At 47.9% G+C, this 26,381-nt stretch overlaps 1 protein-coding gene across 2 annotated transcripts in view; it reads right to left on the bottom strand.

The window, feature by feature from the left end:
• Positions 1-26,381, bottom strand: part of LOC119974681 (complement factor B-like) — an 83,484-nt gene that overhangs the window by 50,467 nt on the left and 6,636 nt on the right. For both annotated transcript variants that reach the window (XM_038813789.1, XM_038813788.1), the window contains exons 2-4: positions 12,816-13,022; positions 9,126-9,311; positions 1,098-1,268 (exon numbers count right to left, since the gene is read on the bottom strand). In XM_038813789.1, the coding sequence (XP_038669717.1) occupies positions 1,098-1,268; positions 9,126-9,311; positions 12,816-12,942 (484 nt within the window). In that variant the 5' untranslated portion in view covers positions 12,943-13,022. The remainder of the gene's footprint in view (positions 1-1,097; positions 1,269-9,125; positions 9,312-12,815; positions 13,023-26,381) is intronic.

Raw genomic sequence — 26,381 nt, 5'->3', positions numbered from 1 at the left:
CCTGCTGTCAGACCTGCTGAGAATGTCCGGTATTTTCAGTTTTGTTTCAGATTTCAGCATCTGCAGGAATATGTTTCTATCATCCTTTACAAACTGGTTTTCTGGAATAAAACAGCCTGACCAATAATTTTATAGTAAGAAGTCTTACAATCAGTACCTCTTCATTCACCTGAGGAAGGAGCAGTGCTCCGAAAGCTAGTGTTTGAAACAAACCTGATGGACTTTAACCTGGTGTTATAAGACTTCTTACTGTGCTCACCCCAGTCCAACGCCGGCATCTCCACATAATAATTTAATGAAAATAAATATAAATACTTTTGTTCTTCATTAAAACAGGTTATCTGCTTATTATCACATTGCTGTTTCCGGGTTCTTGATGTGCATAAATTGGCTTCTCTGTCTCCTACATTACAACAGCGACACAACTTCAAGAGTACTTTAGTGTATAAAATACTAAAAGGGATTGATGAAGTAAACAGAGAGCAAGTGTTCCGCTTTGTAGCGCAATGCAGAATGAGAGGTCACAGATTTCGGTTGAGAGGCGGTAGATTTAGAACTGAGATGAGGAGGAACTACTTCTCGCAGAGGGTGGTGAATTTGTGGAACTCACTGCCCCATAGTGCGGTGGAATCTGAGTCACTAAATGGTTTCAAGAAAGAGAAAGACATATTTCTGATTAAAAAAACAGGTTGAAGGGATATGGGAAACAGGTGGGGAGGTGGATTTGAGACCAGGAAGAGATCAGCCATGACCTGATTGAATAGTGGAGCAGGCTCGAAGGGCTAAATTGCCTACTTCTGCTCCTAATTCCTATGTTCGAAAAGCTATAAAATAGGTTCTGCGGTCATGAAAGGTACTCTATAGATTATTTCTTTAAAGATATTTCTCCCGAATTCCTTATTGCAAATGATGTCGTGGGAGACCATAGAATCATAGAATTTACAGTGCAGAAGGAGGCTATTCGGCCCATCGAGTCTGCACTGGCCCTTGGAAAGAGCACCCTACTGAACCCCTCGCCTCCACCCTATCCCAGTAACCGCACCTAATAGATATTTATGATACAAGGTTCGAAAGGAATAAGATATAATGAGGTATACTTTCACATCGAGGCTCCACTCCAGACCACTGGCCAGATTCCAAACATTTGCGTTCTGATGAACCACGTAAAATGTGTTTGCCACACTGATAATGGACAGTTGAAAAGACATCATAAATCTTCCCTTCCTTTCTCGCACCGAAGGGGATTCCAGGGTTGGGGCAAAACATGTCTAAATGGAAAAAAATACAATCACGTTGAATATAGATACCTCCCCTATACGAGCTTGCCAAGATTCTGATTTTAATCTTAAACTGCTCCTGTCAAACTGCCTGTTTAAAACACTGCAGATGGTGGTGACTGTGCCCACATGAGAACTGGAATAATTTTCCATGTTTGATTTTTCGTTTATTTACATCCTGAATATCTGGCCTGGCTCCGGTTTCTTACGTTACTTTTGCTGCTGTTTTTGGAAGCTTGCAGTATGGAAGTGAGCTGCTGTTTTTGGAAGCTTGCAGTATGGAAGTGAGCTGCTGTTTTTGGAAACTTGCAGTATGGAAGTGAGCTGCTGTTTTTGGAAGCATGCAGTATGGAAGTGAGCTGCTGTTTTTGGAAGCTTGCAGTATGAAAGTGAGCTGCTGTTTTTGGAAGCTTGCAGTATGGAAGTGAGCTGTTGTTTTTGGAAGCTTGCAGTATGGAAGTGAGCTGCTGTTTTTGGAAGCTTGCAGTATGGAAGTGAGCTGCTGTTTTTGGAAGCTTGCAGTATGGAAGTGAGCCGCTGTTTTTGGAAGCTTGCGGTATGGAAGTGAGCCGCTGTTTTTGGAAGCTTGCAGTATGGAAGTGAGCTGCTGTTTTTGGAAGCTTGCAGTATGGAAGTGAGCCGCTGTTTTTGGAAGCTTGCAGTATGGAAGTGAGCTGCTGTTTTTGGAAGCTTGCGGTATGGAAGTGAGCTGCTGTTTTTGGAAGCTTGCAGTATGGAAGTGAGCTGCTGTTATTGGAAGCTTGCAGTATGGAAGTGAGCCGCTGTTTTTGGAAGCTTGCAGTATGGAAGTGAGCCGCTGTTTTTGGAAGCTTGCAGTATGGAAGTGAGCTGCTGTTTTGGAAGCTTGCAGTATGGAAGTGAGCTGCTGTTTTTGGAAGCTTGCAGTATGGAAGTGAGCTGCTGTTTTTGGAAGCTTGCAGTATGGAAGTGAGCTGCTGTTTTTGGAAGCTTGCAGTATGGAAGTGAGCCGCTGTTTTTGGAAGCTTGCAGTATGGAAGTGAGCCGCTGTTTTTGGAAGCTTGCAGTTTGGAAGTGAGCCGCTGTTTTTGGAAGCTTGCAGTATGGAAGTGAGCCGCTGTTTTTGGAAGCTTGCAGTATGGAAGTGAGCCGCTGTTTTTGGAAGCTTGCAGTATGGAAGTGAGCCGCTGTTTTTGGAAGCTTACAGTATGGAAGTGAGCTGCTGTTTTTGGAAGCTTGCAGTATGGAAGTGAGCTGCTGTTTTTGGAAGCTTGCAGTATGGAAGTGAGCTGCTGTTTTTGGAAGCTTGCAGTATGGAAGTGAGCTGCTGTTTTTGGAAGCTTGCAGTTTGGAAGTGAGCTGCTGTTTTTGGAAGCTTGCAGTATGGAAGTGAGCTGCTGTTTTTGGAAGCTTGCAGTTTGGAAGTGAGCTGCTGTTTTTGGAAGCTTGCAGTATGGAAGTGAGCCGCTGTTTTTGGAAGCTTGCAGTATGGAAGTGAGCTGCTGTTTTTGGAAGCTTGCAGTATGGAAGTGAGCCGCTGTTTTTGGAAGCTTGCAGTATGGAAGTGAGCTACTGTTTTTGGAAGCTTGCAGTATGGAAGTGAGCCGCTGTTTTTGGAAGCTTGCAGTATGGAAGTGAGCCGCTTTTTTTGGAAGCTTGCAGTATGGAAGTGAGCTGCTGTTTTTGGAAACTTGCAGTATGGAAGTGAGCCGCTGTTTTTGGAAGCTTGCAGTATGGAAGTGAGCTGCTGTTTTTGGAAGCTTGCAGTATGGAAGTGAGCCGCTGTTTTTGGAAGCTTGCAGTATGGAAGTGAGCCGCTGTTTTTGGAAGCTTGCAGTATGGAAGTGAGCCGCTGTTTTTGGAAGCTTGCAGTATGGAAGTGAGCTGCTGTTTTTGGAAGCTTGCAGTATGGAAGTGAGCTGCTGTTTTTGGAAGCTTGCAGTATGGAAGTGAGCTGCTGTTTTTGGAAGCTTGCAGTATGGAAGTGAGCTGCTGTTTTTGGAAGCTTGCAGTATGGAAGTGAGCTGCTGTTTTTGGAAGCTTGCAGTATGGAAGTGAGCTGCTGTTTTTGGAAGCTTGCAGTATGGAAGTGAGCTGCTGTTTTTGGAAGCTTGCAGTATGGAAGTGAGCTGCTGTTTTTGGAAGCTTGCAGTATGGAAGTGAGCCGCTGTTTTTGGAAGCTTGCAGTATGGAAGTGAGCTGCTGTTTTTGGAAGCTTGCAGTATGGAAGTGAGCCGCTGTTTTTGGAAGCTTGCAGTATGGAAGTGAGCTGCTGTTTTTGGAAGCTTGCAGTATGGAAGTGAGCTGCTGTTTTTGGAAGCTTGCAGTATGGAAGTGAGCCGCTGTTTTTGGAAGCTTGCAGTATGGAAGTGAGCTGCTGTTTTTGGAAGCTTGCAGTATGGAAGTGAGCCGCTGTTTTTGGAAGCTTGCAGTATGGAAGTGAGCCGCTGTTTTTGGAAGCTTGCAGTATGGAAGTGAGCTGCTGTTTTTGGAAGCTTGCAGTATGGAAGTGAGCTGCTGTTTTTGGAAGCTTGCAGTATGGAAGTGAGCCGCTGTTTTTGGAAGCTTGCAGTATGGAAGTGAGCTGCTGTTTTTGGAAGCTTGCAGTATGGAAGTGAGCCGCTGTTTTTGGAAGCTTGCAGTATGGAAGTGAGCTGCTGTTTTTGGAAGCTTGCAGTATGGAAGTGAGCTGCTGTTTTTGGAAGCTTGCTGTATGGAAGTGAGCCGCTGTTTTTGGAAGCTTGCAGTATGGAAGTGAGCTGCTGTTTTTGGAAGCTTGCAGTATGGAAGTGAGCTGCTGTTTTTGGAAGCTTGCAGTATGGAAGTGAGCTGCTGTTTTTGGAAGCTTGCAGTATGGAAGTGAGCTGCTGTTTTTGGAAGCTTGCAGTATGGAAGTGAGCCGCTGTTTTTGGAAGCTTGCAGTATGGAAGTGAGCTGCTGTTTTTGGAAGCTTGCAGTATGGAAGTGAGCCGCTGTTTTTGGAAGCTTGCAGTATGGAAGTGAGCTGCTGTTTTTGGAAGCTTGCAGTATGGAAGTGAGCTGCTGTTTTTGGAAGCTTGCAGTATGGAAGTGAGCCGCTGTTTTTGGAAGCTTGCAGTATGGAAGTGAGCTGCTGTTTTTGGAAGCTTGCAGTATGGAAGTGAGCCGCTGTTTTTGGAAGCTTGCAGTATGGAAGTGAGCTGCTGTTTTTGGAAGCTTGCAGTATGGAAGTGAGCTGCTGTTTTTGGAAGCTTGCAGTATGGAAGTGACCTGCTGTTTTTGGAAGCTTGCAGTATGGAAGTGAGCCGCTGTTTTTGGAAGCTTGCAGTATGGAAGTGAGCTGCTGTTTTTGGAAGCTTGCAGTATGGAAGTGAGCCGCTGTTTTTGGAAGCTTGCAGTATGGAAGTGAGCTGCTGTTTTTGGAAGCTTGCAGTATGGAAGTGAGCTGCTGTTTTTGGAAGCTTGCAGTATGGAAGTGAGCCGCTGTTTTTGGAAGCTTGCAGTATGGAAGTGAGCTGCTGTTTTTGGAAGCTTGCAGTATGGAAGTGAGCCGCTGGTTTTTTTTTGCAGTGATTACTGGTCAAAGGTTCTTCATTGTCTGTGGAACTCACTAGGATGTGCTGGGGATGCGAAAGGAATTAAATAAATACAAGCTGCATCTCTTTCCTTCTCGCTTATTTACATAACAGCAGCATAATATTGTTAGGAATGTAGGGACAGTCCATTCTCTGTAAAGCAGTTTGGGATGCTCCTGGCAAATGTGACAAGACATTTAAATACAGATTTTCCTTTCCTTATTTAAACTGAAATATCTCCGATCTGTGTGAAAGGGTTGAATCCGTTAAGTACATCTTTCACTCTTTCAACCTGTAAGGGGTCAACCTGTTAAAATAAGTTAAACCCAACCAAGAAGAATCATAGAATCCCTACAGTGCAGAAGGAGGCCATTTGGCCCATCGGGTCTACACCGACCCTCTGAAAGGGCACCCCACCCAAGCCCAATCCCCCCGCCCTACCCCTAAAACCCCAACTAACTCTTGGACACGGCGGGGCAATTTTAGCATGGCCAATCCACTTGACCTGTGCATCTTTGGGCTGCTGCAGGAGGAACCTGGAGGAATCCCACTCAGACCCCGGGAGAATATACAAACTCCACATAGACAGTCACCCGAAGTCCCTGGCTCTGTGAGGCAGCAGTGCTAACCACAGTGCCACCATGCTCCCCCATGTTACTGTGTAATCTGTAATTATTCTACTGTATTAAATTGAACCGTTAATACTGCACAGTCATCCTCAAGGTCTGCACAATCATCCTATAGTTGACTTGGTTGACATTGTGCAATAAAGTAGCTGTCACGGAGAAAACTGCCGTTTCATCAGCGTTATCTCCAGAGTGAGCCCAGTTACATTTAACTTAGATCTGTCCTTGTTACTGAGCCGGGCTATGCGGGAGAACTGAAGTGGGAGAGTACAAAGAACAAAGAACAATACAGCACAGGAACAGGCCCTTCAGCCCTCCAAGCCTGTACCGGTCATGATACCACCCTTGGCCAAAACCCTCAGCACTTCCTAGTGTCATATCCCTCTATGCCCATCCTATCCTTGTATTTGCCGAGAAGCTTTTTGAACGCCGTTAATGTATCTGCTTCCACAACCTCCCCTGGCAGCACGTTCCAGGCACTCCCCACCCTCTGTGTAAAAAAACTGACTTGCACATCTCCTCCAATCTTTGCCCCATGGACCTTAAACCTATGCCCCCTTGTGACTGACCCCTCCATCCTGGGAAAGAGTGCCTGCCCATCCACTCTATCCATGTCCCTCATAATCCTGTAGACCTCGATCAGGTTGGCCCTCAACCTCCGTCGTTCTAATGAAAACAGTCTGAGTCCATTCAGCCTCTCTGCATAGCTAATACGCTCCAGACCAGGCAACATCCTGGTAAACCTCCTCTTCCCCCTCTCCAAACTCTTCACATCCTTCTGGTAGTGTGGCGACCAGAATTGTGCGCAATATTACAAGTGCGGCCTTACAAAGGTTCTATACAACTGTAGCACGACTTAGGGCAGCACGGTGGCCTAGTGGTTAGCACAACCGCCTCACGGCGCTGAGGTCCCAGGTTCGATCCCGGCTCTGGGTCACTGTCCGTGTGGAGTTTGCACGTTCTCCCCGTGTCTGCGTGGGTTTCGCCCCCACAACCCAAAAATGTGCAACGTAGGTGGATTGGCCACGCTAAATTGCCCCTTAATCGGAAAAAAATAATTGGCTAATCTAAATTTATAAAAAAAAAACTGTAGCACGACTTGCCAGTTTTTATACTCGATGCCCCATCCAATGAAGGCAACCTTTCCGTCTGCTTTCTTGACTATCTTGTCCGCTTGTGTTTCCACTTTCCAATTTCAGTGGACCTGTACGCCCAGCTCTCTCTGACTTTCTATATTCCTAAGAGTTTAGCCATTTACTGTATATTTCCCTCTATAGCCACCAAAATGCATTACCTCACATTTGTCTGGATTAAACACCATTTGCCATTTCTCTGCCCAAGTTTCCAACCTATCTACATGCTGCTGTATCTTCTAACAATCTTCAACACTATCTGCCACTCCACCACCTTGGTATTCCGCAAACTTACTAATCAGACCAGCTACATTTTCCTCCAAATCATTTATGGATACAACAAACAACATAGACCCTAGCACCGATCCGTGTGGAACACCACTAGTCACAACCTTCCATTCAGAAAACACCCTGCTACTGCTACCCTCTGCCTTCTGTGATTGAGCCAGTTCTGTATCCATCTTGTCACCTCACCTCTGATCCCGTGTGACTTCACCTTTTGTATCAGTCTGCCATGAGGCACCTTGTCAAAGGTTTTACTGAAGTCCATGTAAACAACATCCACCGTCCTCACCTCATCAAAAAACCCGATCAAGTTAGTGAGGCACGACCTTCCCTTCAGAAAACCATGCTGTCTATCGCTAATGAGTCCATTTGTTTCTAAATGGGTATAATTCCTGTTCCTGAGAATTTTCTCCAATAATTTACCTACAACTGACATGAGGCTCACCAGCCTATAGTTTCCTGGATTATCCCTGCTACCTTTCTGAAACAGCGGTACCACATTAGCTATTTTCCAGCCCTCTGGAACCTCACCTGTAGCCAATGAGGATACAAAGATGTCAGTCAAAGCCCCAGCAATTTCCTCCCTTGTTTCCTTCAGTATTCTGGGGTAAATCCCATCAGGCCCAGGAGACTTATCTACCTTAATGTCTTTTCAAACACCCAATACATCCTCCTTTTTGATGTCAACATGACCCGGACTATCCACACACCCTACCCAAGAATCATCTTCCACAAAGTCCTTTACTTTGGTGAACACTGATGCAAAGTACTCATTTAGTACCTCACCCATTTCCTCTGGCTCAACACAGAGATTCTCCTCACTGTCCTTAAGTGGTCCAATCCTTTCCCTGGCCTCCCTCTTGCTTTACACATATGAATAAAAAGCTTTGGGATTCACCTTAATTCTACTTGCCAAGGAATTTGCATGACCCCTCCTTGCCCTCCTATTTTCCCGCTTAAGTACCTTCCTACTTTATTTATACTCCTCAAGGGTTTCGGCTGTCCCCAACCTTCTAGACCCAAAAGCCTCCTTTTTTTTTTTGCCGAGGTTCACAATATCCCTCGTTATCCAAGGCTCCCTAAACTTCCCATATTTATCCTTCATTCCCTCAGGAACATGACTTTCCTGAATCCTAATCAACTGTTGCTTGAAAGACTCCCACATGTCCGATGTTGATTTACCCTGCATCAGCCGCACCCAATCCAAATTCTTCAATTCCTGTCTAATGTTGTCGTAATTTTCCTTTCCCCAGTTTAGCATCTTAACCCTAATCCCTATCCAAAAGTACCCTAAAACTTATGGAATTGTGGTCACTGCTCCCAAAATGTTCCCTACTGAAACCTCAACCACCTGTTCAGGTTCATTTCCCAATTCTAGGTCCAGTACTGCCCCTTCCCGAGTTGGACTATCTACATATTGCATCAAGAAGACTTCCTGGATACACTTTACAAACTCTGCCCCATCCAAGCTCCGCGCACTAAGTGAGTCCCAGTCAATATAGGGGAAGTTAAAATCCCCTACCACAACAACCCTGTTACTTTTGCACCTATCCAAAATCTCTCTACCTATCTGTTTCTCAATCTCACACTGGCAGTTTGGGGGGCTGTAATAAACACCCAACATTGTGCTTGCCCCTTTTCTGTTCCTGAGCTCTATCCAGATTGCCTCATTGTATGAGCCCTCCGAGGTGTCCCCCCACAGTGCGGCTATAATACTCTATTGAATCAGTAATGCCCCACCCCTTTTACATCCCCTCTATCTCTTCTGAAGCATCTATATCCTCCAATGTTCAGCTGCCAATCCTGCCCTTCTTTTAACCACGTTTTTGTGATAGCCACAACATCATAGTTCCAAGTTCTAATCAGTGCTCTAAGTTCATCTGCCTTACTTACTTCTGCTGTTGAAACTAATACACTTCAGACCACTGCAGTTGAGCAGGCAGCGTGATGTTGTTCTCTTATTTTTGTTCTCTAAGTTACTATTTAATTTTGAGTACCCAATTATTGTTTTTTCCAATTAAGGGGCAGTTTAGCGTGGCCAATCCACCTAACCTGCACATCTTTGGGTTGCGGGGGTGAAACCCACGCAGACTTGGGGGGAATGTGCAAACTCCACACGGACACTGACCTACACCTTCCAATTTAACGTTATGGTTCTCACGATAAGGCAGAGAATTCCTGGAAACAAATCTAAAGCCTTATCCATTATTTCTATATTTCCATCCAAAAAGTTGTTGTCCTCATGAACAGTGTAAAAGAACAAATAAATACCTTCAGGGTTACATCTCGGCAGTTTGCCAGTCCATTGGCCATTTGGTAGACAGGTCCTTGTAGCTGAACCAATCATCTGGTATCCATCAAAGCACTGAAACCTGACCAAATCATTGACTTTGTAGACGTTCTTAATAGGTTCAAATGATCCAAATTCAAAATTAGATGGCGCCAGACAGGTCATTTCTGCAATTACAATTCAGGAGAGAATTAAAGTTGATTATTTTATAAATAAAGTGTATCTTGGGGGAAAAAAGGAAAGGATATTCCAGGACTAGGTTAACCTATTGCACATCAGATGTTGCTTGTGAAGCCCCCAAATATGGATAATCGACTGCAAAACTCATGGTAATGGGGAACTGATTTCACACTTCCCACTGATTTATGATTAAAAGCAGATGCATAAACAATGCGCGGGGTAGAAGTCTCAGTCCCTGGTATTGAGGCAACAGCCCCAAGCTCGCCTTGAAAGTATACTCTTTAAGACTGACTGTGTGAGAATTCAAACTATCTGACGGATTTCCATCCTCGAAAATCTATCAGAATGTGCGATAGAATTGCAGAGGGAAGCATCAGAGGCTAAAGATTAGACTCAGCGACAGTTTAATATAAATGAGTTAATGGTCCTATTGGCATATCGAAGAGATTAATTTGGCTCGAGTTATCTGTGCTGTACTATTCTATGTTCTATATTAAGCTTTCACCGGATTATCTCGCTTATCTATATGTTAAAAAATGACCATGCTCTGACTCAAAGGGATCACTAGATATAATTTGAAAGCCTCTGATCTCTCTGTGTAACAGTAACAGAGAAAAAAAGGATGTACTGATGCAACCACGGGGGGGGGGGGGGGGTGCGCGGCGATCTCTGTGATTCCCAACCCCAGGGCCAGCACCGACCCTACAAAAGAGCACTCTACGCAAGCCCACTCCCCCCATCCTATCCCCGCTCATTGATCATGGCCAATCCACCAAACCTGCACATCTTTGGACTGTGGGAGGAAACCGGAGCCCCCAGAGGAAACCCATGCAGAGACGGGAGAATGTGCAAACTCCACACAGTTACCCAAGGTTGAAATTGAACCTGGGTCCCTGGTACTGTGAGGCAGCAGCGCCAACCAGTGTGCCGCTGTGCCATCAATGGATTCACCAATTTGGCAACAGAACAAAGAATTGACATTTCTGAACCTTCAGGTTCATGAAACCCAAACCGGAGAAGCCGGTGGGTATGAAATATAAGTGACCATGGAACTGAATTGACTGGACTTAATGGACTAGGGTCTTGGGGGCTGTGATTCGGATATCCCTGTGTCATTGGGATAGACTGCCATCCAAAGTGGGTGGACCTGAAGTACCAATTTATAATTGGTTTGCTGAAGCCAAGACCGATTTTCTAAATTTAGACTGATGTGATTTGATAAAAATGTGCAGCAAATACAAAGCTGCATAATGCTTTGGGGGAAAAACCATTTGGAAATGATTTTTATTACATTTTTAACATTGCATACAAGAAAATATAAAATATGTGAACTATAATAAACATTCTCTCACAAGATTCCATCAACAAACACCTTTTACAAAGACTCTCACCTCCACTCCCCCGCAACCCCTGCCCCACCCGTGCTACCCCTCCCCCCCCCGTAAACAGGTAAACACCCCCTTAAACTCTAGCAGTGACTAATTCTTTGAAGTACACTATGAACGGTCGCCATCTTTGATAAAACCCCTCATTCAACCCTCTCAAGGTTAATTTGACCTTCCCGAGGTGCACAAACTCCATCAAATTACCCAGCCATGCTGAAGCCTTTGGCAGTGCCGCCATTCTCCAGCGCAATAAAATATGCCTCCGTGCCATCAAAGAATGCCCCTGTTCGCAGTTCTGGCACATTGGCGACCCTCAAAATTGGCACCCGTGGGCAGGATTGTCGACATGGTGTCAAAAAAGGATTGTCAAAACTCCACCAGCTTGGGGCAACGACCAGAACGTGTCCGTGTGATGTGTAGGCCCCCTTGAACAACACTCGCACCCTATCTTCCTTCCCTTCAAAAAAGCTGCTCATTCTCGATTTAGTGAGGAGCTCGAAAAGCTCCCTTTAACTGAATGATGCTCAGCCTGGCACAAGACGATGTCACATTCACCCTCCTCAACCCCTCACACCACACCCCTTCCTCTCGTTTCAGCCCCGACTCCTCCTGCCATTTCGCCTTAGTTTATATTGAATTTTAACTCAATTAAAAATTAGAGTCAGATCACTGTAAAGGGGACTTTCATGCTCTCAAGACAAACCTTTGCATTGGGGTACTATTGGGCGGCCAATGTGTCAATGGTGCGTAAATGGGTGATGGGGGGGGGGGGCGGCGTGGAAAAGAATGGAGATGGCGTCATGTAGAGGTACGAGCCTGGGTGCCTTGGCAACGGCGCCGTTGCCGCTGTCTCCTAAGAGGTATACCACGAGCCCGGTGGTGGAGGCGACCCTAAGAATCTGGGGACAGTGGAGACGGCATAGGGGGGAAACAGGGGGCTTGATGGAGGTTCCATTAGGTGGAAATCATCGGTTCATCTCGGGGAACACTGATGGGGGATTTAGGGGGTGGCAAAGGGTGGGCATCAGTAAACTGAGGCACCTGTTTATTGGCGGGAGGTTTGCGGGCCTGGGGGAACTGGAAGATAAATTTGGGCTCCCCCAAGGGAACATGTTCAGATACTTGCAGGTAAAGGCGTTTGCTAGGCGACAGGTAGAGGAGTTCCCTTTGGTGCCCTCGTGGGGGGCGATGGACAGAGTGCTTTCGGGGGTGTGGGTCGGGGAGGGGAAGGTGTCTGACATTTATAAGGTAATACAGGAGGTGGAGGAGTCGTCAGCGGAGGAGCTGAAGGCTAAATGGGAGGGGGAACTTGGGGAGCAGATAGAGGATGGGACTTGGGCGGATGCCTTGGAGAGAGTCAACTCTTCCTCTTCATGTGCGAGGCTTAGTCTCATCCAATTCAAGGTGCTGCACCGGGCCCACATGTCCGGGGCTAGGATGAGTAGGTTCTTTGGGGGTGAGGACAGGTGCACCAGGTGTTCGGGGAGTCCGGCGAATCATGCCCATATGTTCTGGGCATGCCCGGCACTGGAAGGATTCTAGAAGGGGTTGGCGGGGACGGTGTCGAGGGTGGTTGGATCCAGGGTCAAACCAGGGTGGGGGCTCGCGGTTTTTGGAGTTGCGGTGGAGCCGGGAGTGCAGGAGGCGAAAGAGGCCGGTGTCCTGGCCTTTGCGTCCCTAGTAGCCCGGCGGAGGATCTTGCTGCAGTGGAAGGATGCAAGGCCCCCAAGTGTGGAGACCTGGATCAGTGACATGGCGGGATTTATAAAATTGGAGAGGGTCAAATTTGCCCTGAGAGGATCAATACAAGGGTTCTATAAACGGTGGCAGCCTTTTCTGGACTTCCTGGCTCAAGGATAGGTATCTTGGTCAAGAGCAGCAGCAACCCGGGGGGGTAGGGGGGGGGGGTTCTTATTGTAGTTTTTTTTCCCCCCTATGGTTATGTAACTTAACATTGTCTTAATTTAAGTTGTTGTTAATATACTGTGTTGTTCATTGAGGAGGGGCGAATGTTTATGATTGTTATTATTATTGTTATTGTTGGTATTTTATCATGGTTCGATGTTGTTGTATAAATACAAAACAAAAACAAAACAAAAAAAAAACCTTTGCACGTTGCCTCAAGTGCAGTTTCGCGAAAAACGTTTCTCAGTTGACTCCAGGTCTTGTACTTGGTGCAGTATCTCCAACTGACTGGCTGGGGGCGGAATCCATCAGGGCAAATGTAAGTCATCACACTTCCTTCGACTGCTTTCTCGGGCCATTCGACTCTTCCGCCTTTAATCACCTCGTCATTGCTGCAAAGTTTTTCTTCTATAGTGTCAGAATGAACACAAACAGCACAACATTAGAGATGGGTGTGCAGCTCGCTGTTCAACATTTGAATTTACGCTCCAGTGAATCTTTTCCTCTCTACAATGTGTATGTTTACCCTTCTGTAACAAATATACTTCTCTTACAATATTAGTATATTAATCAGTTTCCAATACTCCTCTGCTGAAGGCTACGTTATGATTTCTCAGGCTGCAGGCATTTTTCTCAAAAATCACTTTTCTTTGTGTGGGTGTCTAAGTAGGTGGGTGGTACCAGGGCATTTTAAGTGTGGAGAACCCAATTGTCAGCACACGTGATCGCCCAGATACCCTCTGGATAAATCATGTGTTAATGATCAGGAAAGAGAACCATGGCTGATTTATTTTTCTACTTGTTGACCAAAGGTCGCAAAGCCCAATGCCACTTGTCTGCTTGGCTGAGATTAGTTATTGAACCTGAATGTCTACTTCCAGTGTGCAACCTCTTACCAGAAGGGGTTTTCCATCCAGGATTGGCACTGAAATAAGATGTTCCAGCAGAAAGTAGGCTGAGATAATTTTCTTTTGCAGAGGATTGGGGTGGCATGATGGCACAGTGGTTAGAACTACTTCCTTACAGCTCCAGGGACACGGGGTTCAATTCTAACCTTGGGTGACTGTTGGCATGTTCTCCCTGTGTCAACGTGGGTTTCCTCTGGGTACTCCGGTTCCTTTCCACAGTTCCAAAGATGTGTGGGTTAGGTGGGTTGACCATGCTAAATTGCCACATAGTGTCCAAAGATGTGGGGTTACAGGGCTAGGGCAGGGGTTTGGGCCTAGGTAGGGTGCTCTTTCAGAGGGTCAGCGCAGAGTTGATGGGCTGAATGGCCTCCTTCTGCTCTAGATCATATCATTCTATCTCCTCCTGACATCTCTTACTATCTTCCTGATGGGGTCACCAAAATTAATATCAGCAAAATAACAGTAATTAAGAAAATAATGGCACTAAAGAGTGAAAAGTCCCCAGGACCAGGTTGTTTCCATCCTAAAGTTTCAAAAGAGTTAGGTGAGAAAATTGCCCGAACTACAATCTTCCAAATTTCTACCCTTCCAAGGGGTAGTCACGTCTGCCGAAGTTGTTTGAAATTTTTGAAGAGATGATTGAAGTAGTGTACAAGGGAATGTTAATGGGTGCTCTTGTACGCAGTTCCAGAGGGTATTTTATGAAGTTCCTCATAAGTGTGTGCGTGGGTTTCCTCCGGGTGCTCCGGTTTCCTCCCACAGTCCAAAGATGTGCGGGTTAGGTGGATTGGCCATGCTAAATTGCCCGTAGTGTAAGGTTAATGGGGGGATTGTTGGGTTACGGGTATACGGGTTACGTGGGTTTAAGTAGGGTGATCATTGCTCGGCACAACATCGAGGGCCGAAGGGCCTGTTCTGTGCTGTACTGTTCTATCTATCTATCTAAGAGACTCTACACCAAGGTTGAAGTTCATGGAATTTAAGGCAAATTATTAATGTGGTTAGGATATGGACTAAGTGGCAGGAGAATAATGGGCAGGTGCCCTAATTGGCACGGTGTGACTTGTGGTGTCCTCTAAGTATCTGTGTTGGAGCTCCATAATTTCTCTAAACCTATATTCAGGATTCAGTGCTGAACCTATTGGGTTAAAATTAAGGAAAATTAGAGGAGTTAGTACACTTCTGGGTGTTTCGTGCAGTTCACCAGATTATGGCAAGTGAGAAGCAAATGTTAAAATCATGCGAGAGAACTGATATGGGATTTCAATTATCCTAAAATGGAATAGGAAAACAGCTGTATTCTGGGAAAATAGGTGAAAAATTAATGAAATGTGTACACAAAAACGTTCCCGTATGTTTCCAACCCAGTGAGTAAGGAAGCAGTGCTGGATTTAGCTGCAGGGAATGAAATGGGGAAATTCAGGCATGTTTCAGTGGGGCAGCATTTGGGAAAAAGAGTGATCTCAAAATAAAAAAAAATCTTTATTGTCACAAGTAGGCTTACATTAACACTGTAATAAAGTTACTGTGAAAAGTTCCTAGTTGCCACATTCCAGCGCCTGTTTGGGTACACAGAGGGAGAATTCAGAATGTCCAAACTACCTAACAGCGCATCTTTTGGTACTAGTGGGAGGAAACCGGAGCACCTGGAGGAAACCCACGCAGACACGGGGAGAACGTGCAGACTCCGCACAGACAGTGACCCAGCCGGGAATTGAACCTGGGACCCTGGTGCTTAGACCCAACTCAATATGATCAGACATCCTTATCTGTCAATTGAGCAAATCAATGTAAGTACTTTTAAAACAATGATCTCTCTAAATTTCTGTAATGCATGGCATGGTAGCACAGTGGTTAGCACTGTTGCTTCACAGCTCCAGGGTCCCAGGTTCGATTCCCTGCTGTGTCACTATCTGTGCGGAGTCTGCCTGTTCTCCCTGTGTCTGCGTGGGTTTCCTCCGGGTGCTCAAGTTTCCTCCCACAAGTCGCGAAAGACGTGCTTGTTAGGTGAATTGGACATTCTCAATTCTCCCTCTGTGTACCCAAACAGGTGCCATAGTGTGGCGACGAGGGGATTTTCACAGTAACTTCATTGCAATGTTAATTTAAGCCTACTTGTGACACAAATAAAGATTATTATTGTTATTTATTTATCATTACTGCAGTTTACAGGGATCATCGCTGGAAAGTAAATGTAAAATATCACCACAGTCCCAGAAGATGCTATCCCCTTTGAGAGCTGACTGGTGGTGATTTAACCTGAGGATCGCCACAGCTCAGGCGAGGGGCAAGATTGAGAAGGCAGGGTCTTCATGAATAACCTCAGCCAGTACAGGAATTGAACCTGTGCTGTTGACGTCACTCTGCAGTCCAGCCAACGGAGCTAACCAAGCCCACTGTACCCTCCCGCTAACCACTGTAAAGTGTTGATGTTCATAAGTCCAGTAGTCATTGTCAGTAGTATTAGTGAACAATTAGCATGCAGCCTTGCCTCTTGGGCACAGCATGCTCCAGGTATGTGAATACTACAGAGGGGCATCTGCTTAAACGCTCTTTTATTGTTCCATAATCTTAACATCTGCATCACTGGCAAAGTATTATTGCCCATCTCAGCTATGTTTAAGAAGGTGAGCCTTCACCTTGCACCAGTGCTCTCCATGTAGTGAAGTTACTCCCACGATGTTGTTAGTTAGGGAGTTCCATTATTGCGTCCATGTTTTCATTGAGCCCTGTTATGTTCCTGGACCAGACCCTAACAGATACTGGACAGAAACTCCAATACTTCATTTATTTTGTAAGACTGTGAGGAAAGGATACTTTTCTCCAGGAGTGATTTCACGCACAGACAGGGAAGTGGTATATCAAACAAATTTTATTACTAACACAGTATTACGAACTTTATCATAAAGACAAATAGCTTTAAATTACCAGTTAAATAATGCTTACAAATACAATGAAACAATAACCCTTAACTGCTATCTTTATCTTCACTCAAAGAATACCCATCTCAGGTCAAAATCCACTTGTAAATACAGTTAGCAGACTCAGGAATACTTTCTGTCAAGAGAAGACTTGGATAAACCATTTTGGAAAGAGAGGTCCTTCAGGAACCAGCTTCAGATTCTTACCTGAGTCAAATTACAGTTTAGCCTGTCACTTTTCCAGAAGCTGTTCTTTTTATAGGCATTTAAAAAAAAATTGAACTGCTTTGAGTTTGTCCCCAGCCAAATCCCTAACTGATGTTTAACCAAACTATTTTGAGACGACAGCTAATTGTCTGTTGATATCCCAATATAAAATTCAATTTCAAAACTGAAGAACACAACACCTGACTGCTTCAGTCCTTGGCATCCCCCTCCCCAATTAACTACATAATCTTACTGAAACTAAACACGAGTCTAATTATCTACTCCCCAGGAAACCTTCTCAATATAAACACAAGCCCACTGGCCCAACCTTTTATGATGCTTTAATTGCACCTCTGTTTCCAAAAAGTCTAGCTGCCTTTCAAACCAGGATTTTTATTAAAACATGACTGCATCAGTCACGCACCATCCCAGGTTTTTAAACCCTCATTGCACCAAATGCATATAATACAATATACCTGAAATTTCTACATTTGTTGCAGCTCATAATGAGATATGGAGCCAAGAACCCAAACTGAGCAGGTAATTGGTGACTATGTGCCACTTCATAGCTTTATTGATTTCTTCCATCTGATGGGGAGATAGTTTACAGGGTTGGCTTTTCTGGAGACATAGAATGTGGCAGGCATTTGAGGTGATGTTTCAGAATACACAGAATAAGTATGTTTCTGATGTAAATAATAATTCTAAAGGAGGAGCCACCGTCAATGATTCGAGAGGAAGTTAAGGAAAACCTCAAATTTAAACATAACTGCGCAAAGATGAGTGACTGGTCTGATGATTGGTCAGAATATAAAGAACATCAAAGAATGACTAAAAGGTTGATCGGGGGGGGGGGGGGGTGAGGAGGGGGGAATTAGGACACGAGAGGAAACTATCTAGCAATGTGAAAGCAGATAGCAAGTGTTTCTACAGGTAGTTAAACAGAAAAAGAGTAAGTAAAGCGAATATTGGTCCTCTGGAGAGTGAGAGTGGGGAATTAATAGTAGATAATAAGGAAATGATGGATGAAATGAACAGATATTTTGCTTCTGTCTTCACCAGAAGTTACAAAAACATTCCTGTAATAGCCGTTAATGAGGAATTGGAGGGGACAGAGGAATTTGGTGAAGTTACAATCATTAGGAAATCAGTATTTTTTTTTTATAAATATAATTTTTATTGGAATTTTTCACAGAAAATATAAAACATAACGACAAACAATGAAATGCAACAAAATAACCCATAATAACCGTACCACCCCCAGACCGTATCGACGCATGTATCCCATCCCCCACCCCCCCAACCCCAATGAACAACAAAAGAACTTCAAAATAAATTAAAATTAAATAAACAAACATAGTCATCGTCCGCCCCCCCCCCCCACCTTTTCCCTCCCCCTTCCCCCCCTCCCCCCCCCCCCCCCGGGTTGCTGCTGCTACTGTCCCCGTACCCTATCGTTGAGCCAGAAAGTCGAGAAAAGGTTGCCACCGCCTAAAGAACCCTTGTACCGACCCTCTCAGGGCGAATTTGACCTTCTCTAGCTTAATGAAACCCGCCATGTCATTGATCCAGGTCTCCACGCTTGGGGGCCTCGCATCCTTCCATTGTAGCAAGATCCTTCGCCGGGCCACTAGGGACGCAAAGGCCAGCACACCGGCCTCTTTCGCCTCCTGCACTCCCGGCTCCACCCCAACCCCAAAAATCGCGAGTCCCCATCCTGGCTTGACCCTGGATCCCACCACCCTCGACACTGTCCTCGCCACCCCCTTCCAGAACTCCTCCAGCGCCGGGCATGCCCAGAACATATGGGCATGGTTCGCTGGACTCCCCGAGCACCTGACACACCTGTCTTCACCCCCAAAGAACCTACTCATCCTTGTCCCAGTCATGTGGGCCCGGTGCAGCACCTTGAATTGGATGAGGCTAAGCCGCGCACACGAGGAGGAAGAATTAACCCTCTCCAGGGCATCAGCCCATGTCCCGTCTTCGATCTGTTCCCCCAGTTCCCCCTCCCACTTAGCTTTCAGCTCCTCTACTGACGCCTCCTCCGCCTCCTGCATAATCTTGTAGATATCAGATATCTTCCCCTCTCCGACCCAGACCCCCGAAAGCACCCTGTCGCTCACCCCCCTCGCGGGAAGCGAAGGGAATCCCTCCACCTGCCGCCTAGCAAATGCCTTTACCTGCAGATACCTGAACATGTTCCCCGGGGGGAGCCCACATTTCTCCTCCAACTCCCCCAGGCTCGCAAACCTCCCATCTATAATAAACAGGTCCCTCAGCTGTCTGATGCCTGCTCTGTACCAACCCTGAAATCCCCCATCCATGTTCCCCGGGACGAACCTATGGTTCCCCCTTAATGGAGCCTCCATCGAGCCCCCCACTTCTCCCCTATGTCGCCTCCACTGCCCCCAAATCTTGAGGGTAGCCGCCACCACCGGACTCGTGGTATACCTCGTAGGAGGGAGCGGCCACGGCGCCGTTACCAGGGCCCCCAGGCTTGTATCTCCACAGGACGCCCTCTCCATCCGTTTCCATGCTGCCCCCTCCCCCTCCATTACCCACTTGCGCACCATCGACACATTGGCCGCCCAATAATACCCCGAGAGATTGGGTAATGCCAGCCCCCCCCCCATCTCTACCCCGCTCCAAGAAGACCCTCTTCACCCTCGGGGTCCCATGCGCCCAAACAAAGCTCATGATGCTGCTCGTAACCCTTCTAAAAAAGGCCCTAGGGATAAAGATGGGCAAACACTGAAAAAGGAACAAGAACCTCGGGAGAACCGTCATTTTGACGGACTGCACTCTACCCGCCAACGATAGCGGCACCATGTCCCACCTTTTAAATTCCTCTTCCATCTGCTCCACCAGCCTGGTAAAATTAAGCTTATGGAGAGTCCCCCAACTCCTGGCCACCTGCACCCCCAGGTATCTGAAACTCTTCACTGCCCTCTTAAATGGGAGTCTCCCAATTCCCTCCTCCTGATCACCCGGGTGTACTACAAATACCTCACTCTTGCCTAAATTTAACTTATAGCCCGAGAAGCCCCCAAATTCCGCTAACAGCTCCATCACCCCCGGCATTCCCCCTTCTGGATCCGCCACATACAACAGCAGGTCGTCCGCATACAGCGATACACGATGTTCCTCTGCACCAGACCCCTCCATCTCCCTGACTCCCTCAACGCCATAGCCAAAGGTTCAATCGCCAGTGCAAAGGGCAAGGGGGACAGGGGGCACCCCTGCCTGGTCCCACGGTAGAGCCTAAAGTACTTCGATCTCCTTCCATTTGTAACTACACTCGCCATCGGAGCCGCGTAGAGCAGCCTCACCCATTTGATGAATCCCTCCCTGAATCTGAACCGCTCCAGCACCTCCCACAGGTACCCCCACTCAACTTTATCAAACGCTTTCTCCGCATCCAGCGCTACCACTATCTCCGCCTCCCCCTCCACTGCCGGTATTATAATAACATTTAGCAGTCTCCGCACATTCGTGTTGAGCTGCCGTCCCTTGACAAATCCTGTCTGATCCTCGTGTATCACCCCTGGCACACAGTCCTCTATCCTGGTGGCCAGGATCTTCGCCAGCAACTTAGCGTCAACATTGAGGAGCGAGATAGGCCTGTATGATCCACACTGCAAGGGGTCCTTATCCCGCTTCAGGATCAGAGAGATTAGTGCCCGCGACATCGTCGGGGGCAAAGCCCCCCCCCTCCCATGCCTCATTGAAAGCTCGCACCAACAGGGGGCCCACCAGATCCGCATACTTTTTATAAAATTCCACCGGGAACCCGTCCGGCCCCGGCGCCTTACCTGACTGCATTTGTCCAATCCCCCCGACTAGCTCCTCCAACTCTATCGGCGCCCCCAGCCCCTCTACCAGCTCCTCTTGAACCCTTGGGAACCGTAGCCTGTTCATGAAGCTCTCCAGCCCCCCTCTCCCCATCGGAGGTTCTGACCGGTACAGTTCCTCGTAGAAGTCCCTAAAGACCCCATTTACTTCTGTCCCCTTCTGCACTACATTCCCACCCCTATCCGTCACTCCACCAATTTCCCTAGCCGCATCTCGCCTGCTGAGCTGATGCGCCAACATCCTGCTCGCCTTCTCCCCATACTCATATACCGCGCCCTGCGACCTCCTCCACTGTGTCTCCGCCTTTCTGGTGGTCAACAAGTCAAATTTGGCCTGCAACCTGCGCCGTTCCCCCAGCAACCCCTCCTCCGGTGCCTCCGCGTATCTCCTGTCCACATCCAGAGGCTCTCCCACCAATCTCTCCCTCTCCTTCCTCTCCCTCCTTTCCCTATGGGCCCGGATGGAGATCAGCTCCCCCCGGATCACTGCTTTCAGAGCCTCTCAGACCATCCCCACCCGGACCTCCCCCGTATCATTGGTATCAAGATACCCCTCAATACTTCCCCGGACCCTCCTACACACCTCCTCATCAGCCAGCAGCCCCACATCCAGGCGCCAGAGCGGGCGCTGGTCCCGCGCCTCCCCCATCTCCAGATCAACCCAGTGCGGAGCATGGTCTGAGATCGCTATGGCCGAATACTCTGCATCCTGCACCTTCGGGATCAATCCCCTGCTCAGGATGAAAAAATCTATTCGGGAATAGACCCTATGGACATGGGAAAAAAGGAATACTTCCGCGCTCTCGGCCTCCCAAACCTCCAGGGATCCACCCCTCCCATCTGGTCCATAAACCCCCTCAGCACTCTGGCCGCCGCCGGTCTCCTACCCATCCTTGAACTGGACCGGTCCAGTGGGGAATCCAGCACTGTGTTAAAGTCTCCCCCCATGATCAGGCCCCCTGCCTCCAGGTCCGTAATGCGGCCCAACAAGCGCCTCATGAAGCCGGCATCATCCCAATTCGGGGCATATACATTAACCAGCACCACCTTCTCTCCCTGCAGCCTACCCTTCACCATAATATATCTGCCCTCCTTGTCCGACACCACCTCAGCCGCCTCGAACGCCACCCTCTTCCCCACCAGGATCGTCACCCCCCGGTTCTTCGCGTCCAATCCTGAGTGAAAAACCTGCCCCACCCACCCCTTCCTCAGACGAACCTGGTCAGCCACCTTCAAGTGGGTCTCCTGGAGCATAGCCACGTCCGCCTTCAGCCCCTTCAGATGAGAAAATACCGTGGTTCTCTTAACCGGCCCATTCAGCCCCCTCACGTTCCAGGTAATCAGCCGAATCAGAGAGCAACCTGCCCCTCTCCCCCGCCGGCTAGCCATATCTTATCGACTGCTCGCCCCAGGCCAGCTCGCCTCGCCTGACCCGTTCCCCATGGCGATAACGCCTCTCCTCTACCCCTCCGGCCCACGCCAGCTCCTTCCTGGCCATTCTTCCAGCAGCAACCCGGTATCCCCCCCCACCCCCCCAGGCTAGGACCCCACCTAGCCGCGACGCACTCTCCATGGTGCTTCCGTGAGTCAGCTGACTTCTGCTGACCCGGCAGCTCCTGCCAAAACCCATCTCCTCCCGGCATGGGGTCATCCCCCTCTTGCCACACCTCCTTGGCACCGCTTCAGCGCGGGAAAGAAAACCAGTAGAGGCCACGCCCCCACCTCCAGCTCCGCCCCCCCTGCCCCGCAGCGCGGACAACCAGAGGAAAGCCCGCGCTTTCACACTGCCACACCCCACCCTTCCGACGCAGCTCCTCAAAATCCAGTTTCACCCCAACCCCCGGCCCCATACAGAAGAGAACATATAAAGCACATACCCCCAACGTTCCCCACATACCCCACACCCATACCCAACAGACAAACCCACCCGGAAACAGAGCAAAAAGAAAAGCAGCATTAAAAAAACACGTGTCAAAATTGAAGAACAGCAACAGCGAAAACAGCAACGGCCATAGTGTGTCCCCAGATCCTAGTTCGAGTCCAGTTTCTCCGCCTGTACAAAGGCCCACGCCTCCTCCGGGGACTCGAAGTAGTGGTGCCGGTCCTTATATGTCACCCACAGACGCGCAGGCTGCAGCATTCCAAATCTGACCTGCTTGGCATGCAGCACCGCCTTCGTCCGGTTGAACCCGGCCCTCCGCTTTGCAACCTCCGCACTCCAGTCCTGGTAGATTCGTACTACCGAGTTCTCCCGCTTGCTGCTCCTCTCTTTCTTGGCCCAGCGCAGCACACACTCCCGGTCACTAAATCGATGGAACCGCACCAGCACCGCCCGCGGGGGTTCATTTGCCTTAGGCCTCATGGCCAGCACTCTGTGAGCTCCCTCAAGCTCCAGGGGCAAATGGAAGGACCCCGCTCCCATCAACGAGCTCAACCTCGCGGTCACGTACCACGGGAGATCCGACCCCTCCAGCCCCTCCGCCAGGCCCAGGATCCTCAAATTCTTTCGCCTCGTGCGAACGTCCAGCTCCTCCAAGCAGTCTTGCCACTTTTTGTGAAGTGCCTCGTGCAACTCCACTTTCCCCACAAGGACCACGGCCTCCTCCTCCCGCTCAGCGGCCTGCTGCTGCAACTCCCGGATAGACACCTCCTGGGCCGTCTGAGCTCCAAGCAGCTTGTTGGTAGTCGCATTCAGTGAGTCCAGCAACTCAGCCTTCAGCTCTGCAAAACAGCGCAGAAGAGAGGCCTGCTGCTCCTGCGCCCACTTCCACCAGTCCTCGGGTGTTCCGCCGGCCGCCATTTTGTCCTTCTTCCCCCGCTTTTCTTGGGGAGCTGCTGCAGCCTTTTCCTTTGCCCCACTCCGGGTGAGCACCATAAATTATGGGGAATGCTCCTCTAGACACCTTCCCCCACTGGGATTCGTCGAGACAGCGCCGTTTGGGGCCCTCAAATCGGCCCAAAGGTCCTTAAGTAGCGGGAGCTGCGGTGCGGCTTAGCCGCAACTGCAAAGCCGGTTTTCTGACCGCTCCACTCCTAGTCCAGGCCATCCACCGGTGGAGAATCTGAGAAGGAGTGTTCCCACACGGGGAAAATTCCAAACAGCACCACTACGAGCCCTTAAAAGAGCCCCAAAGTCCGAAAATAGTGGGAGCCACTGAACGTGCGGCTTAGCTCCGCATCACCGCTACCGGAAGTCCGTCTCCGCTTCTTCAATGGCCTTGGTGAGATCTTTTCACAGTTCTTCTCTCTGCTGCTAGAATTCAGCTTTCATAAAGGCCCTCAGGTCAGCTTGAGACCTCTAAGCTGGCCCTTCCCCCGCTAGCATGCTTGCAGAGGCTTTTGTTTGTTGCTGTTCAGACAAATCTTGCACTGTTTCTGAGGGTCTGATAACCAAGAAACATCCTATTCCTGGGGGAAAATACTCCTTGAACATTCACCCATGCCTTTTCATCGAAATTCCAACCCGTGATGCCCAAAAAAGAGCTCTTTTCTGCAACCTTAGGCAGGAGCTGCCTCTGTGTGCTCACTCACTTCATGATGCACACCGGAAGTCCCCAGGAAATCAGTATTGAGCAAACTGAGGGAGCTGTGAGCTGACAAGTCTCCGGGTCCAGATGGGCTTCATCCTGTGGGTCTTAGAAGAGGTGGCGAATGAGGCAGTAGATGCATGGGTGTTAATTTTCCAAAATGCACGAGAAAGGTTCCATCAGATTGGAAATCAGCAAATATAACTCCTCTATTCAAGAAGGGAGGGGGGCAGAAAACAGGAAACGATAGGCCAGTGAGCATGACATCTGTCATGGTGAAGGTGTTAGAATCGATCGTTAAAGAGATTATCGCTCTTAGACAAGCTCAAGGTTATTGGGGAGAATTGGCATGGTTTATGAAATGGAAATCATATTTAACCAATTTACTAGCGTTCCTTGAAGGAGTAACATGTGCTATGGATAGAGTTGATATTCTGTATTTGGATTTCCAAGAGGCATTTGATAAGGTGCCACATCAGAGGTTATAAGACCATAAGACATAGGAGCAGAATTAGGCCACTCGGCCCATCGGGTCTGCTCCGCCATTCAATCATGGCTGATATTTTTCTCATCCCCATTCTCCTGCCTTCACCCCATAACCCCAGATCCCCTTTTGTGGCGTTCCACAAGGATCTGTTCTGGGGCCGTTGCTGTTTGTCATTTTTATAAATGACCTAGAGGAGGGCGCAGAAGGATGGGTGAGTAAATTTGCAGACGACACTAAAGTCGGTGGAGTTGTAGACAGTGCGGAAGGATGTTGCAGGTTACAGAGGGACATCGATAAGCTGCAGAGCTTGGCTGAGAGGTGGCAAATGGAGTTTAATGTGGAGAAGTGTGAGGTGATTCACTTTGGAAAGAATAACAGGAATGCGGAATACTTGGCTAATGGTAAAATTCTTGGTAGTGTGGATGAGCAGAGGGATCTCGGTGTCCATGTACATAGATCCCAGAAGTTGCCACCCAGGTTGATAGGGTTGTGAAGAAGGCCTATGGTGTGTTGGCCTTTATTGGTAGAGGGATTGAGTTCCGGAGCCATGAGGTCATGTTGCAGTTGTACAAAACTCTAGTACGGCCGCATTTGGAGTATTGCGTACAGTTCTGGTCGCCTCATTATAGGAAGGACGTGGAAGCTTTGGAACGGGTGCAGAGGAGATTTACCAGGATGTTGCCTGGTATGGAGGGAAAATCTTATGAGGAAAGGCTGATGGACTTGAGGTTGTTTTCGTTAGAGAGAAGAAGGTTAAGAGGTGACTTAATAGAGGCATACAAAATGATCAGAGGGTTAGATAGGGTGGACAGCGAGAGCCTTCTCCCGCGGATGGAGGTGGCTAGCACGAGGGGACATAGCCATAAATTGAGGGGTAATAGATATAGGACAGAGGTCAGAGGTGGGTTTTTTACGCAAAGAGTGGTGAGGCCGTGGAATGCCCTACCTGCAACAGTAGTGAACTCGCCAACATTGAGGGCATTTAAAAATTTATTGGATAAACATATGGATGATAAGGGCATAGTGTAGGTTAGATGGCCTTTAGTTTTTTTTTCCATGTCGGTGCAACATCGAGGGCCGAAGGGCCTGTACTGCGCTGTATCGTTCTATGTTCTATGTTCTATTGCTGTCTTAACGATTCCCAGTGATTTGGCCTCCATAGCCTTCTCCGGTAAACAGTTTCACAGATTCACCACCCTCTGGCTGAAGAAATTCCTCCTCATTTCTGTTTTAAAGAATCGTCCCTTTAGTCTGAGATGGTGTCCTCTGTTTCTAGTTTTATCTAAAAGTGGAAACATCCTCTCCACGTCCACTTTATCCAGGCCTCGCAGTGTCCTGTAAGTTTCAATAAGATCCCCTCTCATCCTTCTAAACTCCAACGAGTACAGACCCAGAGTTATTGCAAAAATTAAAAGCTCGGTGGAGGGGAACATATTGGATAGATGATTGCTGGCTGGCAGAAAACAGACAGTTTATAAATGCAGAGTTCTGTGTCTTCCCTGCTGCTTGCCCAGTTGGGATCAATCTCTCTACTGCAGTAAAGCCTTGCAGGGTTATCCAGAGTGGAATGGAAGAATCGTCACCCCTTGTGACAATCTACCCCTCCAGATTCTATTAATGCTGGTCAGCAATAATTACCAGCAGTGCCCTGATGTACTATGCTCCCCCCACCACCACCAACTTACTCACATTTCATATTACTCATTCTGCCAGTGAGTTAACTTGGTTCTGAACTTTCATTCTCAGGTATGACATCTTTGAGTCAGAGTCAGATGCCCAACAGACCCCGCTTACAGCATAGACCACGAGGATAGCAAATAAGCCCTTGATCATGCCCAAAGGCCAAAGTGACCCCTGTGTACA

Source organism: Scyliorhinus canicula, chromosome 12 (assembly GCF_902713615.1).
Source record: "Scyliorhinus canicula chromosome 12, sScyCan1.1, whole genome shotgun sequence".
NCBI classification, from domain to species: Eukaryota; Metazoa; Chordata; class Chondrichthyes; order Carcharhiniformes; family Scyliorhinidae; genus Scyliorhinus; species Scyliorhinus canicula.
The sequence above is the reverse complement of the archived record's forward strand: the minus strand, read 5'-3'. Positions and strand labels throughout refer to the sequence as shown.